Source organism: Dermacentor silvarum, chromosome 1 (assembly GCF_013339745.2).
Source record: "Dermacentor silvarum isolate Dsil-2018 chromosome 1, BIME_Dsil_1.4, whole genome shotgun sequence".
Taxonomy (NCBI): domain Eukaryota; kingdom Metazoa; phylum Arthropoda; class Arachnida; order Ixodida; family Ixodidae; genus Dermacentor; species Dermacentor silvarum.
In genome coordinates, this window is record NC_051154.1 from 223,128,192 (window position 1) to 223,150,083 (window position 21,892).

Below are 21,892 nucleotides of genomic sequence, written 5' to 3' on the forward strand. Positions count from 1 at the left end.
AGATACACGGGCGGCCAAAACAAACACTTGGAGGTACGTGAGCCGCGTAACGGGCCGACATTCTGGGTGAAGGGAGTGATGCGGGCCTGAGAATATGGCGAACCGCCAAGAGCGGCTCGGCAGCCAGAGTAATCGCTAAAGTAAGAGGCATTCTCACGTCCTGCTTGCCGAGTAAAGACAGAAGGCGCCGGCGTACCTCCGTTCCCGAGATAACTTTCGGGAGAGCAAAAAGGGGAGACAATTGTTTGGAAGAGACAAAACTTTCAGGCCAGCATAGCTAACCTTGTCGAGATGGGAAGAAAAAAAAATGAGAAAGGCAAGAATCCGTGACCAGATTACGGACGGCTGGGGGGAACTTGAATGCATGGGCAGGGCGCTCGCCAGTATATACGGTCAAAGACACATCATTCAGATAATACAAATATAACGAAGCCCCACAGCAGGTTAAATCAGGGAAAGTGCGAGGGAATTGCACTGTTTTGACTGTCGGCCGATGTGGATTCCACGTCATTCTTTATCCTAAAGTTTTGTATATGAAGGAAATGTGGAGTAATAAGGAAGCACGCCCCCTGTGGTTCTCGAGCACGTTCGCGGGTCGACTGCGGTGCTATGCGATCTCAGATACGGCGGCGGCTACCTTCATCTCTACTTAACAAGCAATTATGTTTGCAAATATTCACATTAACTTCGACTTCAATAGCGAGCCCTGTTCCGAACCGGATCGGTGAGCTTGAAGTGGTCCGTACTTCTAGAGTCCTATAGTTTACAAGCGTCATCTAAACTGCGCCAGACACTCGCAGCAGAACTGATTCTCCTATGCTATAATAAAGCCAAAGCACAATGACGGAGACACGGAACACGCGATATGGAATCAGCTACTCAAAATTAGGCGAAGTGTACAAGCGAAATGGATTTATTTATTTATTTATTGAAACGTCCCCAAAGAAGCAAAGCAGCCGCAAGTTTCGTGTCATCCACAGGGGGCACATCACATGAACCTCACGGTGTGGCTTTTTGTGCACGCTGCTTTCCTGGCGCTGAATCTGGCAATCTTCTCGTACACTTTGTACAAAAATATTACTTGTGCTTCGAAGAGTTCAACCACCCAATTCAGGCTGTGCGAGATGCGATAAACACAGAGCAACATTTCTTGCGTGTCTATTGACGTCGTCATACTTCGCCAGGCACACTAATAATGTGACAACCCACGAATGCCATCACTTTTAACTGAACCGTATACATCTCGCGTGGTCACCCCCAGTATTCCAGGTTCTCACTTTGCTGTCTTCGTAGTCGCGGAACTTATAGTTCTCTCTCTCTCTCTCTCTCTCTCTCTCTATATATATATATATATATATATATATATATATATATAAGATTACAACATTTGTTTCTCACTACGTATCAGGCCATATAGTATAAGGGCTCAAATGCTTGGAAAGCATAACGAACGTACACACCATGCAGACACACCATGCGCTGAAGGAAGTTTCCAAATCGAAGGCACATCTCCACAGAGCGCACTGCTGTACCAGAGCACATGTTCCCTGTCTCGAATGCCAACGCGGAAAGTAATTAGGGCTGCCGAGGTCTGCGACCTTTCGAGTGAGTGCTCTCGCGTGCATCTCAGCGGATTGGAGAGTTAATTGCGCTCACCTAAACTGAAAGCTGGCCTTCCCTAGGCTTAAAGGTCTTCCGCAGGATTCCGTGAGTATTAATAGGTGGAATTTTTAGAAGTCGGCTCATTATCAGCGGAACAAGTGACGTTTGCTCCAAGCGCGATGTTGTAGTGCAGCGTTCTTTACCAAACCCACGCATGCACATTATTGCGATAGCAATTGTATGGACATCCCAGGCGCATTTCCGCCGTCGCCGTGAAGTTCCGTGTAAAATCCTAGGGTGATAACATCGTCGCCGTATGCTGTATGTGCGAGTGAAAGCGTGCGAGGATGAGCCGAAGATGGCGGCTCAATCTCGCGCGCGCATGGGAGGAGAGCGGGGAGGAATCGCGCCGTCTTCCGTCACGCGCAAGGCGCCGGGGGAAGGGGAGGGGGGGGAGGTGTCCTATACTCCGGCGGCTGCTGCATATGGCGCTGCCGCGCGGACCATATCTTGAAAGTGATTTGCGACAGGGACATAGTTCGCCGTGCGCTGTGTTTTCGCCGCTTAGTTCCCGTTGAAGCGAGAGGCAGCACGAATGTCAATTCGCTCGCTGTTGCAGCCGCGCTTCCTCGCTCCAGAGTTTTGACAGCGAGTTTCCGCGGTCCTCGAATCAGAGGTGTTCATGTTTGCTTGTGCGCGCGTGACATCATGATTGTTAATTTAGTTAGTAAGCGAGTGTTTACAAGTTTGTACGGCCGATAAAATTACTTCGTTTAGCTGTCTCCTAATTTGCTATCCTAATCGATGCTTCGCCTTTCGGGCGAAACTGCGACTTTTTGGTTAGAAAAATCGAAGGTAACGTGTTTACCCGACGCACTATCAGTCTTAAATGGCAGTGTTTATTTTGTGTTATGGTACTTCGCCTCGTGCGGTATCAACAGTGCCACCTTGTTTTGATTTGATTCTGTTGCCAGTTTCTTTGTTTTTTTAACTTTCCGGGACACATTGTGGACAAGACTTAATGGAAACAGATTCAATTACTGGCGTGTTGAGAGCACCTTGAGCTTTTGAGGCTCTCGTTCATTTCTAACGCGCAAAAGTAGCTATACGTGTGTTTGTTCACGCACCTCGGGTTATCTATAGAGTGATCTGTGTTTACCCGCTTTTGCGACCACTGCAACAAAATATTTCATAACAAAATGCAAAATCGTTCCTTTATTGATTCTCGCGCACCCATTTTATTATTTCCTTTCAGCACTGTAAGAAAAAGCAGCCTTCGAGTTTTCATACGACCTTCCAGTATAAATCAAAAGATCTATCACGCTTCGGTTGAGTCTACTCAACAGATAATTTTGACACGATGGTCATTCTTGTTATAGATAGATGCACTTCCGGAAAATAAGCGACAGTCAAGTGCTCTTTTTTTCCATCGAAGGTCGATATGGGGGTCCTGTACAGACAAACGATTACTTACACGCAGGTTGGTAATAAGGTCTCAGAACCTGACGTGAAGGACTTATTGATCTAAGCTCGATCGGCTCCTTCGTGTCCTTCGTTTCTGCTACTTCATAGAAACTTGACTCGTATTGGCTATGGTCCCAAAAATAGCTGAGGCTACGTTTTAATCTTTCGTTTTGAAGAGAACTAACATCTTAATTGATCGTCTGGTTAGCGTTGTATAAAGCCCTGACTTCGGTATTTTGCCGTATTTATCCCCGGAACTTTTGCTCCTTCAAAGAACTTGCAGGCGAACTCACCTGCAACGTAAGAAGACAAAATGAATTTATTAAATGCTCCGAGTAATGTTTTGTTCAAAGTTCACTATAATTTTTTTAAAGAAATACGCCTCAATAACTCAAGATTTGCGCAATGATTGCAATAGTAATTGCGAGGTGCTAGCCTTTCTATATTCTCCCAAAGATCCAAGGGGGGAAACTGGCATAGTTCATCGGATAGAAAGAGATAACGTGATAAGGGAAAGGCAGGCTGTTAACTAGGGTGAGCACGGTATACCCTCCACTGAAAAATAAGGAAATAAGTCTAAAATATCAGTAGAGGGAGAGAAGTTCACGGTATGCAAAAAACATACACGTGCACATGCATACGTCGTTCAGACGATCACAAGCGTTCATATAAACTGGTGTTCGCTGGTAATAAGCGACCGTATCGAATGATGGACGCAAATGAGTGTGCTTGGAAGTCTTCGCCCACAAGCCGGTGATGGGGGTGATGCTTGGTGCCTTGCCCTTTATAGCGGGCGATCAACGGACAAAAACAAAATTGAAGATCTGGCAAAATAGTCCTCCGAGTCATTTGGGGAGCAAGGTATTGCCCACCGCAGGTGTTGAGACCCCTGCAAATAGCTCGCACGCCACTGTGCTCAAATCTTCGTTCGGTTTTCTCCACTGCCTTCCAGTGCGGCTGTCCGCGTGGCTCCCGGAAATCCAGCGCCATGGCCAGCAAGTGATGCTGCTATTTCTCATCGAGTGGGGTCCCTCGGCGAAGCCGCGCGGTCTCAGTTTTGGGCAGTGCAGTACCATGTGCGGAATCGACTCCACGGCCAGGTCGCAAAGCGGGCCGAGGTCGGGCCTGTGTTTCGCTCGCAGCAGCCGGGTTCGCAGCATGCCGGATCTGGCTTCGCATACGGGAGGCTGCTTCCCTTTGTGTTCTCATATGAGCCGCGGCCAGCTCAGGCCTTGGCTCTAAACCTGTTGCGCACTCGCCCTCTCGTTAAGGATTGATGTGGGTTGCGTATAAGGCGGACACCTTATATAGCCACGTGGCGCTGGGATATAGGAGCTAAGTAGCTCGACATGACGGCCACAGAAGAAGAACAAGCACCAAAGAGGACACGGTGTGTTTCGTCCCCGTCGTATAGCGCATCTTGGTTACGATATGATTTCTCATCAACGAGCCTAAGCTTGAGCACTGTACACTGTCTAGATACACATCTAGGTGCCACAATCCAAGTACCACTGTGAAGAAACAACTGACGTCTAAGCAAAGGTGATTCCACAACGAAAGAATATTAGCTGGATTTATTTTCTTTAATGCCGCAATATTCTCGTAAACCGTAAACCGAACGCGAAGGTGGAATTAACCGGGACGAAAGAAGCGCTATAGTGATGCCTCTCACTCTTCGGTGTCGCAGTTTAGTCCGATGCGTCCAGGCGACTTGGGAGACATTATTTTGTAACGATCTATTTCATTTTGCCATTCTTCATTTATCATCCGTCGTACGGAGTGGCGGTTCCCGGCGATAACGGCGACATACAAGCCTGCATAGATGCATATGGAAGATGAAAAGCATCGTTACAAAATATGGCGCACTGCAGGCCCGAGTGGCTGCGACGAAAAGGGGGGCGTTCGCGCGTTGCTCAGGGCTCGGCGCTATACTTGTGGTTGGCAGCGGCGCGCTGACTGTCGCCGCCGGGCGCCGAGCAAACGCAGCAGGAAGGGAAGAGGAAGCGCGACAGCAAAGGTCCTTTGTACGGATCCGTCGGGTCGATCACCAGCAGCGTCTGCAGGTTGTAGCGCTGCTGGCAGCTGGCGTAGAAGCAAGGCGCCACCAGGTTGCAGGCCGAGTTCTCGTATCTGCGCACAAGAGACGACGCTGTAGTAATGCGGGCGAAGGCGAGCCCGCAAGCCTGGAAGCGGGGTCGGGAACTGAAGTCGAGTGGACATGTGTACTACAGACAAGTGTTGACATTGAAGGATTTGAGAGGAAGCAGCTCGGGAGCTCCTATCCAAATACACGGGAACGGAGAAGTCCTTTTGCTTGACATCCATTGCGCCGCATTTGTTTAGCTTGGATGCATTTAAAACAAAAAACTTGTTTTTTGATCTTTTTTTTTCACACCATCAATTGTTTACAAGATTTTTAAAACTGCAATAGCGGCAAAAAAAATCCTAGGCACTTAGTTTTCAACTCTAACTCAGCAATAAACTGCACATAAAACTGCAATAATGATGCGCTCTGACATATATCGCTAATTTCTGTACAAAAATGTTTCAAGTCCTAAATCAAAATGCTGCACCTTATAGTTGCTTGAATATGCCCTTTTCTCTCAAAAGCAACACATTTCATTCAAATCGGTCAAGCCGTTGTCTTGCGAGAGCATTTCTGCGTTTTACGTGTGTTTGAACAGGGAAATCGGCGATGGTCCCAAGGTAAAGCTTTTACAGCGAAAGCTGTATATGGCTAGGCGAAATGAAAAACCGTTCGTCCCATGTTTCCCATGTTCCCATGTTTCGTCCCATGTCTCCATTGGCTGCGCCGTCAGTTACGTCGTTCTCTACGTCGTACCTGCTCTGCCCGCAACGCCTCCTCCTCGGCTCGCTGTTGTCGCATGCGTTCGATATCTCGAGTTAGCTCGGCGTCGTGGTTACCAGCATACGCCTGCCATTGGCGCTTGCGTTCCACTAGAAACACAAACATGTAACCAATAATTGAGAAACGCTTCAATACAGCGTCCGCATTAACCCACTGCTAAACACCGGGGCCGCACATTTCAGCTTCGTGGGTTACCATCTGTACTAAGTGCTCGGGCGGTGTTTTTTTTTTTTTAATGATCGAGTCATTTTCTCCTTGAGAAAAATACGCAAGCCGCTCGGCGGCTGCCGACCTGACTGGGGCTCCTGTACGAGGCCAATGTTCACGTGCTCAGAGCCCTAACCGGTCATACCGGATATTGTTTTGAGAATTCGCATTGTCATGCCTCTTAAGCCGCTGAGGTCAAGAGTGCCACACGCACATGTCTGGCTGTTTACTATCGAGCCGGTAAGGCACGGCGTAGCTAGTACATATGTATAATTTAGACGAATGGCTGTGGGTAGAAATCTAGAACCACCGTGCGAGCGAGATGCCTGGGAAATAATAGCGACCACACAACGAAATTTCATTTATCTAAGAGTGATGGAGCTCTGACTACATGCACAAGGTTGCCAGCCTCGTTTAAGCTTCCCAATTTTCCCTCCGTCCGTCGTGTTGTTTTCTATTTTGCGTACTCACGTGCAGAGATTCTACGCATACTAACAGTTTTTACAGCGAAGCTGTTATAGGCTATAGGTTTCAGGAGATCGCGTCCGTGTATACCGGAAGCAGGAAACAATTTTGTGGTGTCTTGTTTTCTGGCGTTTTGTTCACTTGGTATATACCAAAATTGGCATAGAAGGGTGCGAATGTATGACTGATAGGTCATGACATCAATAACATCACATGCTCGTCAGTTACGTTATAATTAACGATAATAAAATCACGTGTGGCGCATACCCGCATTGGATATACAGGTATGAGCCAGGGGCAAGGAAGGAAGGAAGGAAATAAAGAAAGAGAGAAAGAAAATTCAGAGCCCTTCCCCTACTGTGAAGATGAAAGCCAGCGAAGCTGCGACTATGGTGGGTCTGCTGTATACTGAATAGTGCCCCCACGATGAGAATGGGCGCATTGTCGTTGGGGATCACCTAACCGAACATGTCTATCACGAACGTTCCGGTTGAGAAAGTCGAGTTGAAACCTGTCCTTCGCACTGGGGAAGTTGGCGCTAGCGTTGCCGAGGCGTGCACCACCGTTGTCGGTTTCCTGGAGGTCTAGACGACGCGGACGTTTGGCCTGAACATCGCGCTCCAGCAACTCAGGGTCCGCGGCTCTTCGCTGACGTTTCGCCTGGGCTTCGGAAGCCCTCACGCTAGAATCGGCATGTCGATCGACTACGAGGTGTTCATTTTGGATGGATTTCCATAAAATTGCTTCAAAATCAAATATGTTCGTTACGTAAGACAATGAATGGACCCCTTTAAGCAATGGCTCATAACCCCGTAAACGTGGCCTCCCCATTACGACGACAAAAGAGAAGTGAAATTCTACGCTGGAGTGATTAGCGGCAACGCAGCGAGCTGTGCAAGCAGACGATGACGACAAACGCGGGAGCAGTGGCACGAGCGCGTGCCGACCACCTGTGCAGCTCTGAGAGCAGCTGATTTTTTTAGCGTTACATCACCGGCGCAGGCTAGCGTATACAAGCTTCGCCTGAAAAAAGAAAACGCTATTCTCATTTAAAACTCAGCAGTTCAGCACATTCCAATGATAATAACCATAGCTGCAGAAATCCTGCGCGAAACACGTGCCATAAAGCATAGGTGCGCCTGTGGAGGTGATCCAACGGGCACTGAATGAGTGCGCTAGAGTTCGAGCGAGTAAACATTGCAACACTGTGCAAGACGCGTAGGGGATCTCCGCATCGAGTCGCATCCAAGCACCTAGGAAGAGCTGTCGTGGCGACGCGTTTAAGCACTAGACTCACATGTTGGGTAACTTCTTCAGTGAAGATTGCACGCAATGACTTTTATTTTCAACCTACAGGTTTTTTTTTTTTCCAGACTGCTGCTTATTGTGGTTATGGCCAATGGTGACATACACGTAAGCCATCATTTTGAGGTGGGCAATAGCCTCTAACATAAATTGCTGCAAAAAACAATAATGAGAAACAAAGAAGGAAAGAACAACGTAAGTCGCCACATTTATTGTTGCACCATTGACGCAGATTTGGCAGCGAAGTCTGCTCATTCGCTCCTTCTCCCACTGAAACGCCCCCCCCCCCCTTTTTTTTTTTTTTTTCTTTCAAAGCTTCTAACGGCCGCTGTTAGTGCTATGCGGCTCTCGTCATTTTATTTCTTACCAACAGCATTGCGCGCTCATCTGCTTCTCTGCTTGAAGCACACAACTCTTTTTTTTTCTCCCGTAATGCACCGTGTATTGTCGATCCGATGCTTGAATCGACCAGTGTGATATGATAGCATGGATGTTCATTTTCGGCCTTGCCACCGCCGAAGGCCATTAACCGATTATTTTCTGCTTCGAAATCAGTGAGTTGCGTCTACATCTGTGGAATTCCATCTTGCTTTTCTATCTGTCATGCTTTTAAGCGATAAAAATCTGGGTCTTCTTTTAGAAACCGTCCTGACATCTGATATACATTTGCTGCCTGTATTGAAACGCAAATATCTCGGCTGACAACTATATGAAGTGAACATTTCTTGTCGTGTTTCTGGCAATAGGCTGCCAACATTTTTTTACTATCTCGGACGTGCGTCGCAAGACTTCCGTACGTGTTTAAGAGCCTATTTAGCTCAAATATTGTTCGAATATTTTTATAGTAAATAACTGGCACTTGCGTGAAGATCTTTGTTAAGCGCAATTAGTTTTGCTTTTTCTTCTTTCTCTCTGTTAGCTTCGCGTGAAAGCGGCCCTGCAAATGGATAATTAGCCGCTAATAATAAATACGAGGACGTGAGAAGTGTGTGAGAAGACAGCAGTTGAAACTACTTGATGCCCCATAGAAGGAGCGATGCCGTTGCCTACGTCATCACTTTATACTAAGATGATGCATCCGTTCTGAGAAGAGGAGGATTTCCCTGCGTTTAAGAACATCACCGGATTCGAAAGCTTCTCGACTAGTGCAATCGCTATACGTTGGCTCATGGGCAACCATAACCTAACTGCAGTTTTGAGAGAGGATTCGCCACAATAAGTAGGGCTTCCAACTGAGCTTGCCCTTTTGAGTTTCACCAAAGCGTACGTCGATCATTACAATACAATAAAGTTTATTTCCACCAAAAAGTTGACTGAGGCTGGGGGCAAAAGTTGCCCCTAAAAGCAGCTTGACAGAGCCCACAGCCCCATCAGTGCAATGCAAAAGGCGATAGCAGCATGCGCGAGACACTATATACTAAATGCCAACACACATATCAGCTAGGTAAAAAAAAAGTGAGAGAGAAAGAACTTAACAAAATGCGTAGATCGACACAAAAGCACAGCTGCATTGAAAGAAGCAACGTGGCAATTCGTTACGACACAAATGTAAATTATTTATTCGCATCGAGAACAAAGAAGTTTTAAGTTTTCGTCGCGTAGGTGTTCAAACATCAATTCCGGTTTTATTGTGATGATTCGAAAGTGTAGGCAGTGTATTTGACAATTTTTATTTTGAGTGATTCGCTTTCGCAGTGACCGCCTTCCATATTTCTTTATGTCGGGCGGCGCACGACGTCACATCGTGTTGAAGCCCGGAAGGGCGCTCAAGAATCTGCGATTTCCTCTTAATTCTCTTTTGAAGGCTATATTTAGACTGTACTGGTATAAACAAAATATAGGTATAGTACATCTGCCTGTGGGAATAGGTCAGATGTATGATAGTCGATTGAAACATTAAACAGTGCTCTTATAAATTTTTTTCCAAGAGTAAATATGTTTTGGATGTTTGGTGAATGTCATGGTACGTCACATTGAGAGGCAGTAATAAAGGTACGAGTACAAGAGACAATTATAAATAAGAGTTCGTACCAATGCCTCCTCCACTAGATGCCCGCCGCATCGCTCGCTTTCCCATTGGGGCGACGGTTCCCTTAGTTCTGCATAAATTCCGTGAGGCGGCGCTCGTTGCCTTTTCAACGTAAACTCCCTATATAAGAAAAGTACCGCCATCCTTTGATAAACGCCGCTTCGCTCTCTCCCTTATCTCCGATTGGACGATGATAGCGCGCGCTTTTCACTTCTTTATATTTTCTTTTTTTCCGCCTCAGAGCCATGTTGAAAGTCCTCTGCGACGGTGGCGCACTTTCTAGGTGCGCCACCGTCGACTTGGCTTTCGCAAGCAAAAAGTAAAGAAAAAATCAAGCGCTTTAGGAGAGGAGGCGGCGGAGGAAAGAGTAGATGGCGGTACTTTTCTTATATAGGGACTTTATTTCAACGGCAGGCGCGTCGATAGCGCCTTCCGCCTCCGAGACGGTAACAGATGCCACGGTAATCTCAGAGACCGCAGCACGTCATCTAGGTTGCAGACAGGCTCCACAAGTGGCGCTCGTTGCTTTTTGGCGGAGACGAGAAAAGGGAGAGGGCACGGAACCGGGTTTATCGGACCACGCGGCAGGCATCTAGTGAAGGAGGCATTGTTCGTACTCAAAATGTGAGTCATGGATTACACCGACGTGTCATGCCGACGACTTGGGCCAACTTTTCGAAAACATTATCGATGATTGTCATTCCAAGTCATATTTTACGAAAAAGTTACCGCGAAAGTTTTAGCATCACTCGCCAACTATATTGCTGCCTCTCCATATAAGAGGTTAAGAACGTCATGTACTTGTTTAATTTTTTGTCCGTATACTGTGCGTGTAGTTTTGTTTACGTTTATATCTAAATAATTTACGTTGGACCATTTAAGCAATTAAGAGAGAAGCAAGGTTCCTTTATTTTGAAGTTCGTTGCAGTTTTGAAGCTGCATGGATGCAAGTTGATACAGAGTGTGGCATTCTCTTGCAGTTGTGCAGCATTTTTGTTGCGAAGTTGTATAGAAGACGTCGGCTCAGTTGTGTTTAATGGGCTTAAGTATAAAGCATTGAGGTCAATTTTAGCGGTCCTCGCTGTCCTTGCACTGCTGCGATGGCTTTATTTTTCTTTTTGTGCGTGTAATCAAGCCCACCCGCTTGCGCGGCAACTGCGTGCACGCTCCATTTCCTCGCCAAACACCGCGGACCAAAATCCATACCTAAAGATATTGGCCGAAGGCTCTCCTAGCAGAGCACAGATGCATTACATTCACACTAAAATAAAAGCCGACAGTAAACGGAGACTATTAGCAGCTACACCAGTACATGTGTTTGACGACAAGGGCGGGCTTACACGCATGGAAGAGGTTTTTTTGAACAAGGTTATGGCCAACGCTGCATACACACCACACATACTTGACAAATGGCACCAAACCAGACAAGCTACGACTGCGAACACTTATACCCGATGCACATATTGTCAGGAGTCATGCAGAACAGACTTGCAGCACCTCATTTGGAGCTGTGCAGCCTTTTTACAAGGGAGATCCAACATTCAACATTTACTGCACGGAGACATTAGAACCCTAGGAATTGGGATACAAACTAACACTGAAACACAAAAAGCCATTGCGACATATGGCAGACAAAGAGGCTTGTTTCGAGTAGTGTAGAAGGGGTCGACCAGCCCATGCGAGAGCGACGGAACTGAACAGGCACCTGAGTGTGCATCAAGCGTAAGATCAAAGACTGAGATGAAGATGTGCCTTAGCCAACAATCCGGAAACCCACATTCCTTTCCCACCTAATACCCAACAGTGGCCTAGAGCCGTCCCCTTCCATAAAATAAAGGCTTTATTCATTCATTCATTCTTCTTTTTAAAGTACATTTAGTCGCGTTATGTCTATCGACGGAGTGATTGAAACAGACGTATAATGGCGACATACCGTTCTTCATCCCCCCCACCCCTCTTTTTCCTTTTCTCTTTCGTTCCTTTCTTTCTAACTTTTTTTTGCATTATCTACGTTGTCAGGTCTATCGGTTGCATTAGCATGCGTACAAGGGCACAGGTGCCTTTTTGTTTAATAAACACGGAGCACCGCATAGCAGCAGGGGGTAAACCTTAAAGAAAAGAAAAAATCAGTAGCCCCTCCCCTGTCGAGGAAATGGTGAGAAGCGAAGCTTGTCGTGTGTTTCTTCGGTGTTCCTCCGAACGAATTGCACTGACGAGTACCACGTTGTGCTCGAAGCACAACCGGTCACACGCATAGCAGTTGGCTCCGAAGTTCCGGTTGAGAAAATCGCGTTGAAACCTGGCCGTCGCACCGGGGAAGTTGACGCTAGCGTTGCCGAGGCGTGCACCACCGTTGTCTGGTTCCTCGAGGGCAAGACGACGCTGACGTTTGGCCTCAACATCGTGCTCCCGCAACTCGGGGTCCGCGGCTCTTCGCTGACGTTTCGCCTGGGCTTCGCGGAATCCCTCATGCTAGAATCGTCGACGACGAGCCCTGTCCCGAGCACGTGAATTCTGGATGGGTTTCCATGAAATTGCTTCAAAATTAAATCTGTCCGTTACGTAAGACATTGAATGACTCATACCACCGTGAACGCGGCCTCCCCATTACGACGGCAGAAGAGAAGTGGAATTCTAGGCTGGAATGATGAGCGGCAACGCAGCCAGCTGTGGAAGAAGACGACGACGATGAACGCGGGAGCAGTGGCACGAGCGCGGGCAGAGCACGAGCGCAACCCGAGGGGCGCCAACGAGCCAGCTGCGGAAGAAGACGACGACGCTCGAGCGAATGCTGACGATGATAATTTTGTGCGTACATGGAAGTCACCGAAATCTGCGAGTTATAACAAGCTTCGCTTGAAAAACATAAGAAAAGTGATGCTATGTAGGGAGCCAAAACCATCGCAGGTACTTCAGCAGTCAACTTGCAGCGCTCCCTGTGTTCTTGCATGTCGTTTAATTAGGTGTCTAAGCAATAATGATTACCTATAATTTGTTAAATACCATCAATAATTCCATGATCAGCTGCGCGAATACTTTCCAAGTCACATCGTGACGTTAAGCCTTGTCTTGTATATAATAGCGTGCTTTTTAGCAATTTTTTTCTGACATTTGTGCTGCACTTATATACTTCTTCAATTATAATTTTGTGTACTTTGCATTTTCTTATAATATCCTTGTTCAACCCCATTACTGAATGCCCTCTGGGCCCTATAAGGTATTGTAAATAAATTGTCACCTTTTGAAGTCTTTCTTTTGTTTTTATTTCTTTTTTTTTTTTTTTTGCTTTGGTTAGAAAGCGCGCGCGAAACCGAAACTTTTGCGAAGTGGTCAGGTCATGTTTCTTTTGTTTTTATTTCTTTTTTTTTTTTTGCTTTTATTAGAAAGCGCGCGCAAAAGCGAAAGTTTTGTGCAGGTCATCAGGTCATGCTCCACCATCGATTTCTCGCGCACACGCGCCGCAACTGAAAAAACATCGTGCCTCTTCTGTCACGGACTAAGCGTCCGAACGGGTGGTCGTTGCCATTCATTACGCTGGAGGCCCGCAGCATTTGTTGTCATCCGCGGGTGCCGCATGTGGCGGCGCACTTGAATGAGACCGCCTGGCAAAGCAGTACGTTCGTTTCCAGTGCATTTCAGAGCACTGCCGTCGCAGCTCCGGCCGATAACTTTTCCGTTTTGTATCCTTGTCCGTACCGTGAAAACTACGCGCAAGTGAGTGCGCTTTAAGGAACTCAATTCCACGCTTTCAATGACCACATCTAACTTTATCGCAAGAACTTTGCCAAAAATATAGAAATTCATAAAGGTAGTTGATTATTTTTTATTATAGTTGCATAGAAACACAACGAAATCTCAGCTGCGCCATTGGCCCACGAACAATACTGCAAGGATGTTTTGCCCTCTGCATATTACTCATATTACTAAAAAAAAAAAAAAAAAAGAAAAGTTCTACGTACTCGTAGAAGGCGATGTGACAGTTCTCCTAATTTTAGGTGGTCCTCTCGTGACCACGATTGAGCACAGCGGCGTCTGTAATGTCCTCGATCAGCCCAAAAAATATAGCATATGGTCGACCAACAACACTTGAGAACAAGCCACAAGAAACATTCCAGAGCGTGGCTCTTTTTTTTTGTTATTATTTTGCTTTCTCGTCCAAAATTTAAGTGGCCGCAAAGAAGGAGACATATGGCTACTCCACATAGTGTAGCCATTTCAGGCGAAATTCGTAAAACACAACTCTGGTCATCAAATGTAAAAAAAAATCTGAATGACGCTATCATTTCGTCGAAGTAACGAAAGCAATGCCAACGTAAGTTGCCGCGCCATCGTCGGTGCCCCTGCAAGGCCTTTTTGAGCGTGCGAATCTCTTCCACGTGCGGGTATAAAGAGAAAATACAGCACTATACCCCGGTGCGTATCGAGAGCCCGAAATGAGCCTTTCAAAACTGCTACTCTCTTCGACGACAGCGAAGAACGAACGCTATAACGCAGCTGTCCGCTGCAGACTGCCTTCAGTGATGCCTCCGCAGCTGAGCCTGCTTCGAGGGGAGATTTAATATAGCGCCTTGAAAGTCAGTAGGAGTTAGGTGCGAAGGGAGAGCCGCTTCTCCCAACTTCGTGAACTTCGCGAAGGGGAGAAACGGTCTTCTTTCGCCGTGTCACGTGAGTGCACTGCCAAGTTCTCCTTGTATTTCTTCACCACGGGTGGATAGTGCTTTCCATGGGGGGCTTCCTTTCTTCAAAATGCACTTAGGCAGCATCTGTCTGCAGGTGGCGTTCTTTTTAATTTTATCCGACCAGTTTCGAAGATTTAAAAGAGTAGCTTGCGTATATATTCTTTGCTTAGAACGACGTATTTGGGTTACGCATCTAGGTACAAGAAAACAAAATTATTTGGCTCAGCGCTATAACATCGCGCAGAAAGTGAGTAAAGTTACAGGCGCACTTTAGTTCATGGACATATTTAGCAAAAAAAAACATTAATGGGAAAAATGGAACTGGAGGTTAAAGGACGTAAAGGTGGGTCGGCATGATGTTTCACGAGAATAATTTAGACTATTCTTTTTTTTTTGTCCGTTTATTTTAGAACAGGGACAGCGAAGAAAGACATTGGAAAGGCAGGAAATCCGGTTTGATACAGTACGCTAGGGAATGGGGAGGTAAAAATTTAAAGAGGAATATAGATTGGCACCGAGCGCAGGCACCCGATCGCAGCACAGACTCACAGTTAGCAACAGTCGGCGCTAGAGCTGTTTGTACAAGTCCGTTGCTCTTAATAATTGTAGAAGTGTTTTGTGCGCAAAGTGTTACATCCTGGACATTACTATCTGATACTATAATGACCAGAAGGTGGATGATGGGGGTAGCTATACGGGTGGATCTGGCCTTGCAGAATCAAGCCAGCATTTTCTCCACCTTAGCGTCTCCTCTTAACGTGTGGGGATAAACATACATGGAGATAAACTGAGTTCATCGTAGCATATACATGCATGCATACATGAGTAGATTGCTAGCACTCCACTAAGTTCACTCCGTATCCAATGCGGCTGTCAGCTGCATTAACCGATCATTGAATATGTCGGTATCTTTAAAAAAAAACTTTAGGAGTATCTCAAGTCGACAGGTCCTGGCGACCGTATGCAGACTCGGTGCGAACCTCGAAATGGGCGCGAAACTGTGCGCTCTCCCTTCTCTCTCTTTTCGTCCCTATACCCCCTTTCCCCAGCGCAGGGTAGCAAACCGGCCGTGCTTCTGGTTAACCTCCCTGCCTTTAACCTCTTCTATTTCTCTCTCTATATTTCTCTCAGCAGGAGGCAAAACGCCTCTGTCCTGAAAATCCACTGTGTCCTTCCTGGAAGATTAGTTCCTCCACGGCAGCGCACGGAGGCACCTTACGTTTCATTCCGTCAAGGAGGGTCTTGCGCCGTTCGACAAAGTCTTGGCATTCCAACGAGTAATGTTTTATATCACCATGCGTGTGGCAGAACGAACATGTTGGTGAGGCCCACAGTCTTATCATTGTGTCGCCCCACCGCGGTGTACTCAATTACCGTGTGCGAACACGGTGCAGGCTTGGCTAAGTCCCTTGGTCACGCGGGACTGACATGGTGGGGAGCCCCAATGAGGGAAAGTTGTTCACGATGGTTGTCTCTGATACTCGCTGGATGTACTGAGGATCGTTTCCTGCGTACTGTATACACGAGCTGACCGAGCAGCTTTGCCGGCGTGCTCGTTGCCTATGACGCCGCAGTGGCCTGGAAGCCACTGAAAAGTGACATGATGTTGTTTTTTTAATCTCTGCCAAGGTATTCTCTAATCTTGAACGCCAGTTGGCTGTGTGGTCCGCGTCGCAGGGCTGATAGTATAAAGACTGCAGCACTACTTTTAAGTCGCAGAATAAGGGCCACTTTCGGGGTTGTTCTTGCCTGACGGGATGGAGCGCAGCGCGAAGGAGCTGCAAGTTCCGCATCCATTGATGTCTTCGAGTGAAATGTCTTGAAACTAACGGTCGCGGCTCCTGTTGGGAAGACGATGGCTCCGACCTATTCTTTGAGGGTGGTTGAGACAAAAGTATACCCGCCGTGGTGGCTTAGCGGCTATGGTGTTGCGCTGCTAAGCACGAAGTCGTGGGGTCAAATCCCGGTCGCGGCGGCCGCATTACGATGGGGGCGGAATTCAAAAACGCCCATGTCCCGTGCATTGGATGCAGGTTAAAGATCCCTATGTGGTCAAAATTAACCCGTAGTCCCCCATTACGGCAGCCTTATAATCATAACGTGGTTTTCGCACGTAATACCCCAGAATTAAATTTTTTGCACGCGAAAGTATACATATGAACATGATCGGCGTATCTCTATCGTACAAAATGAGAATACATAGCAGCTTAAGAACGTAAGATGACTTTTCAGATCTCATTTTTCGGCTTCCTTGTATGATGAGGCGCTGTTCGTGTCGAACCGGACATCAAAGAGAAAGAGATGGTTTAGTTGCGGGACTGAAGCCTGATGGCAGGCTGGTGCAATGAGCAGAGATCACAGTACAATAATTTAATGTGTACACATCTGTTAATTACGACGTTATACGAACGTTACACATATGCAAGCTTGTAAATGCGCATAAGAGACAAGGATGAAAGGAACTACAAGACACACGTAGCGCATATGTTTTATATGAAAGAACGAAAGGTGATACTGAGTTTAGGTTGGCACGAAATGAAGTCTTCTTTCTGGGGTTTTACGTGCCAAAACCAGTTATGATTATGAGTCACGCCGTAGTGGAGGGCTCCGGATTAATTTTGACCACCTGGGGGTTCTTTAACGGGCACTACAACGCAAGCACACGGGCGTTTTTGCATTTCGCCTCCATCGAAATGCGGCCGCCACGGCGGGTATTCGATCCCGCTACCTCGTGCTCAGCAGCGCAACGCCTTAGCTGACTGAGCCACCCCGGCGGGTGGGCATGAAATGAAGTCAATGTCATGAGTCATGTGCAGAGTATGTATTAAAATGTGTGGTTTAATATCTGATAATCGAAATTCTTCAAGCGGCTGCCCGAAAGAAATGGCTTCACTCGAAATCTGGCTGTGATTCTGCAAGGTCGCACAAGTCTGCTGTGTTTGTGTTTTTCGTTACTGCGACTGCTCGAAAATGGGTTTGCTGCATCCGGACGTACTCTCCGTGTAGCTGTCGTTCTACATCCTCAGCTTCATCCTCGCATGTTCCGAAGAAAAGCACAACCACTCCCACCACGGAGGATAGAACGCCTGTCCCTACGGCAACGCGCAGTTGAAAGTCAGGCGCGCTAACCGATGCGCTGCCGCACAGCTTTTTTAAAAATTATAAGTGTTTCATAGGAGTAAAACATTCTACAAAAAGAAAACTATAAAAATTGAAGCTATCCGCAAACACATACACTCAACAAATGTGGCAATCCAATGCAAGCGTCCTATAAGAATATCAATGCAGTCGGGCGGCGATTCTTGAGCTGCATACACTTCGATCGTAAGTAGCAAATTTCCGAAAGAACGATCGAATGTTTGGCGGTGTTCCACCATGCCTGTATCTATACTGCGCCTAAGGCTGCCCTCTACCACGCAGCTTTGGGGCTCGGTAACGTTACAGAGCCCCATGGGGGTTGTCTGCAGCACGCGGACTCCGAGAGTAAGGATGGCGTCTGTGCCCATATCTCTCAAGTCACAGCCGGAAATATACCGTAGCGGACGAATACAACGCTGTTTGCATCACAAAGAATGTGGTTGTTCTTGACAAAATGTCAGCGTCCGCTGCGAGAGCCAGTTACTGTTCGTAATAAATGAGTACAGAGTCGGGGGAATCACTCGAGTCTGGCTTTTTTTTTTTCTTAATTTATTCTTAAGCAAAGCTTCCTTTGGTACTTCCCCCGGGTTTGGCGTCAGTGTCTCGCCGAGTTAACTGTGCCGCTAATGAAGAGAGTGTAACAGTAAACTGGGTCGATCCAGGAGATGTGTAATCAAAATTGGACAGACCCCGGAGATTATATGTAGTCAACGGTGGTGACTTGATGGACCGATCTTGACCACAGTGCACAATATGTGTCGTCGCAAGAGCTTTCTGTGTGAATAGTAATGCGGGACGATCTTACATGCAGCGCCATCAAAGGTGCGGGTGGATGGATACTGATAATGCTATCGCATTGCTGTGGCTCAGACGTAGCATGTGGACCTAGCTTCTTTCTCCAGGCTTGGGGTATCTCCGCGAGTAAATGCACCGGGGGGGGGGGGGGGGGGGGGGGGCGTCTTTCGCACAGCTTTCGTGACGTTGCAGTGCGGACACTTGGGTCGCGGTGCGAAGAGGGAAACAGAAAACCTGCGTCGTAGGGCGTTTGCACGAAGAACAGCTTGGCTTAAGCGTGGATAAATTTGGAGAGGAAAAACTGTCGTATATACTGGCGCTGCTTTACGCATCCTAAATGGTGTTCGTATAGTTCAATGTAACCCCAAAGGACGGTTACCAACGTCTCAATCAGCAGGTCAATTGATCTTGTCGTTGCAAGGGGTGCAAATGGCCGGGGATGGGAGGAAAGGGGGGAGAGGTACCTGTGATGGGCACTCTACCCAAGCAGTTTTCGCAGCGTCTAGCAAAACGAGAAGCCCCACTCCAGAATAAATGCGTACCTACGTTGCAGCAGAAGTGGAGAGCTTTCGAGTGCGCTGAATGGCACCTTTTATTATTGCGTTCCCTGTCGAAGCTTCCAACGTAGCTGGAACACTGTGTTTTGATGGGCATAAGAAGTAAGTGAAGCTTTTTTTTTTTCTTTCTTTTTTTTCGAAGTTCCCAGCGTTATGCTTGGAACTTCACAGATGAAAACAAAAAACAAAAACAGGAACTTTGTCATGCAAGTGTCATGCTTACCTACACGATATTTCCGTTACCAACTGCTCGTAGTAGAGTGTGTTAATGACCACGAGCCAGCGACCGAGCGTGTTTTTCGCCCAGCCAGGACGCACGATTCTGGTTACGGTGTCGCAGGCCAAAGATCCACTCCCATCATCCGCCAGCGGAGGACTTTGTGAGTGTCGCAGGTCCCGAAACAGTTTCTCCAGGGGCCAGCGCAGGAACCTGGTCACTTCGGTGACGACATCACTGGGCAGAGAGCACCGCACAGTTGGTGCTCACCCGGACACAAACAGTATCGATCGTACGGCATCTCCTTGTCATCACGATAGGCCGGGATAAAAGTGGGCAACGACAGACCTTGAGCACGCCACCTTCGCGACCTTGTACTTGATGCATTGTGTTATTGAGCGTAATTTGGTTGTCTTCTGCCGTTGTTGGCCGCTGCTTGCGTGCATCGGTCTCTGTACACGCGTGCCCTGAGCAAATGCTTCCTAAGCCTTGACGGAGACCGCTGCCGTGCATGCAGGACAAGCGTCGAATGGGCCACTAAGTGGCCTGCGTATATATAGCCGAGCATTATGTCGATGTCTGCGCTAAGCTTACGTCGCACCACCGGTGATGTCTTTCTGAGCAGCACGTATTACGAATCAATTACAGTGAGTGGTCATTCGCGAACACATAGTAGCAATAACCGGGCGGATTCTTTCTTCTAGCCTATCGCGCTTTGGGCACATCTGTGGCAGTCGCATTTGTGTCACGCTTCACCTGTATCCCAGGAATTATCCTCACCGACCAGTTCACAAGGCTACAACATGGCATGCCATTTGGGGCCAGAATTGGTCGAAACACGAGATTCTGAGCGGCAGACCCATGTATCGCGGTAGTCAACTAACAGGTGCCTGCCAAACGGTCATCTCCTTCTGTCCAGTATGGGGGCTTTTCATTGTTGAATAATTAATTAGCAGGAGACGCAAAAAATTCCCACACTTCTGACAAAATGCCGACTCTATCCGAGGGCGAGCTCAAACTGTAGCCAAGCAGAAACATGGTAGAGAGAGACGGAAACCGTGCGTGCCTTTGGTTGACGCATGCCCGGTTTGCTACCCTACACAAGGGGAAGGAGGAAAGGTGATGTAAAGAGAGACAGCATGAACCGCGAACTGGCAATACGGCTGACAGTAGACAGATTGTGACGGCAACTCTTTGTTAGGGCTTGTATTTAGGGGGCAAAAAACAATTTTAAAGCGAAGCTTTCTGTCTCACTGATTCGTCCGTGAGCGCCGAAAACGCACTGCAGGAAAGCCAACTTACACAATGGAACTATCTGCGCATCTGCGCACTCAATAGAACAACAGCACACGATATACGTATCGTAGAACACTACAGTTTACATTCGCAGTTGTACCGATAAGAACAATGGGAACTGCAACGCCACGCTACCCAGACGAACTGTATATATCTGCATTGCATTACGCGCGTCACGCAATGCATTCCCAGCCGTCACCATGGGTAGGCCGCGGGTGCAGCGCACGGGAGGAGAGGCTGCCGTATACGCGAACGTAAGCGCGAGCGCGATCGTGCCCGTAAGGGCGATCCCGTGTATCGGCAACGGCAGAGCCTCTGACCGTCTACCACAGCGATCACAAGACCCTACTGTGCAAGTGTAGAGACGTCCGTGAAAGTGTGAGTGTGTGCGTGTAATCAACTGCTACATGATCTAAAATAAAGGCTATGCAACTTAACGAAATGTTCTTCCATCAACTTCAGCGTTCAAAAAATACTATCCTAAACAAGCAATCAAATCAGATATGCATCGCATCGGGTCGCTCAGCATTGCTTGGGTTCGTTGCGTGGTCGTTGGCTTTGGACTATGACTTTGATTCAGTTTGCATGGGAGAAAGCTTCGTATTCAACCATCTTTCTTTAATAAAGGGGCTTTGATTTCGTGTTTACGCGTCCGACGAAATGCATTGGTGTTCCAGTTACGTTTGCGCTTCAATGCATAAAAAAAACGTGTTCTTAAAGATGTATTCAAGGGGAGAAACAGTGCACTTTCACTACAACTTTGACAGCGCGCATCTCGCAACCAGTTCCATCCTCATAATTCGTTCCAAGTGGATATGCCTTGCAAGCTCACTAGCTAGAATACGTAGATTGAAATAGGTGCATTAAAGTACAATTATATTAATAATTCAATTGACTTCTCGTAGAAGTAATGGCAGCTACATCGAGTAATTTATCTCAAGGGTTAGAATTGTGCTATCTACCAGAGGCAACCTTTTTTTTTTTTAATTTTGATGCAACTAAAAAAAACGCCCTATAGCGTTCTTCGGCCAAGGCAAAATGATCTTTGCTTCCGAGAACGGTCTGTCGTCTAAGCGGCTCAATCTGAACACTTGTTCAAATCTGAACAGCATATTGTTGAAAGTAAAAAAAATGAACACTTGTACAGAATCTGTTTTGCAGTTTCATCACATCTGCAAGAGTAGCGCTGTTGGACATTCTGATGACGAACGAATGAGCGTTCGCGAATGCGACGCGCAACCACGTAGGACGCGCTAAAGTTGTTTCGCG

General features: G+C 47.2%; 1 protein-coding gene across 1 annotated transcript in view; it reads right to left on the reverse strand.

Moving 5' to 3' along the window:
• Positions 1 to 4,979: 4,979 nt before the first annotated feature.
• The window catches only part of LOC125942141 (uncharacterized), a 97,673-nt gene continuing 80,760 nt past the window's right edge, over positions 4,980 to 21,892 (reverse strand). Inside the window, exons 4-5 of the mRNA XM_049660281.1 lie at positions 19,334 to 19,564; positions 4,980 to 5,196 (exon numbers count right to left, since the gene is read on the reverse strand). Of these exons, the coding sequence (XP_049516238.1) occupies positions 4,980 to 5,196; positions 19,334 to 19,564 (448 nt within the window). The remainder of the gene's footprint in view (positions 5,197 to 19,333; positions 19,565 to 21,892) is intronic.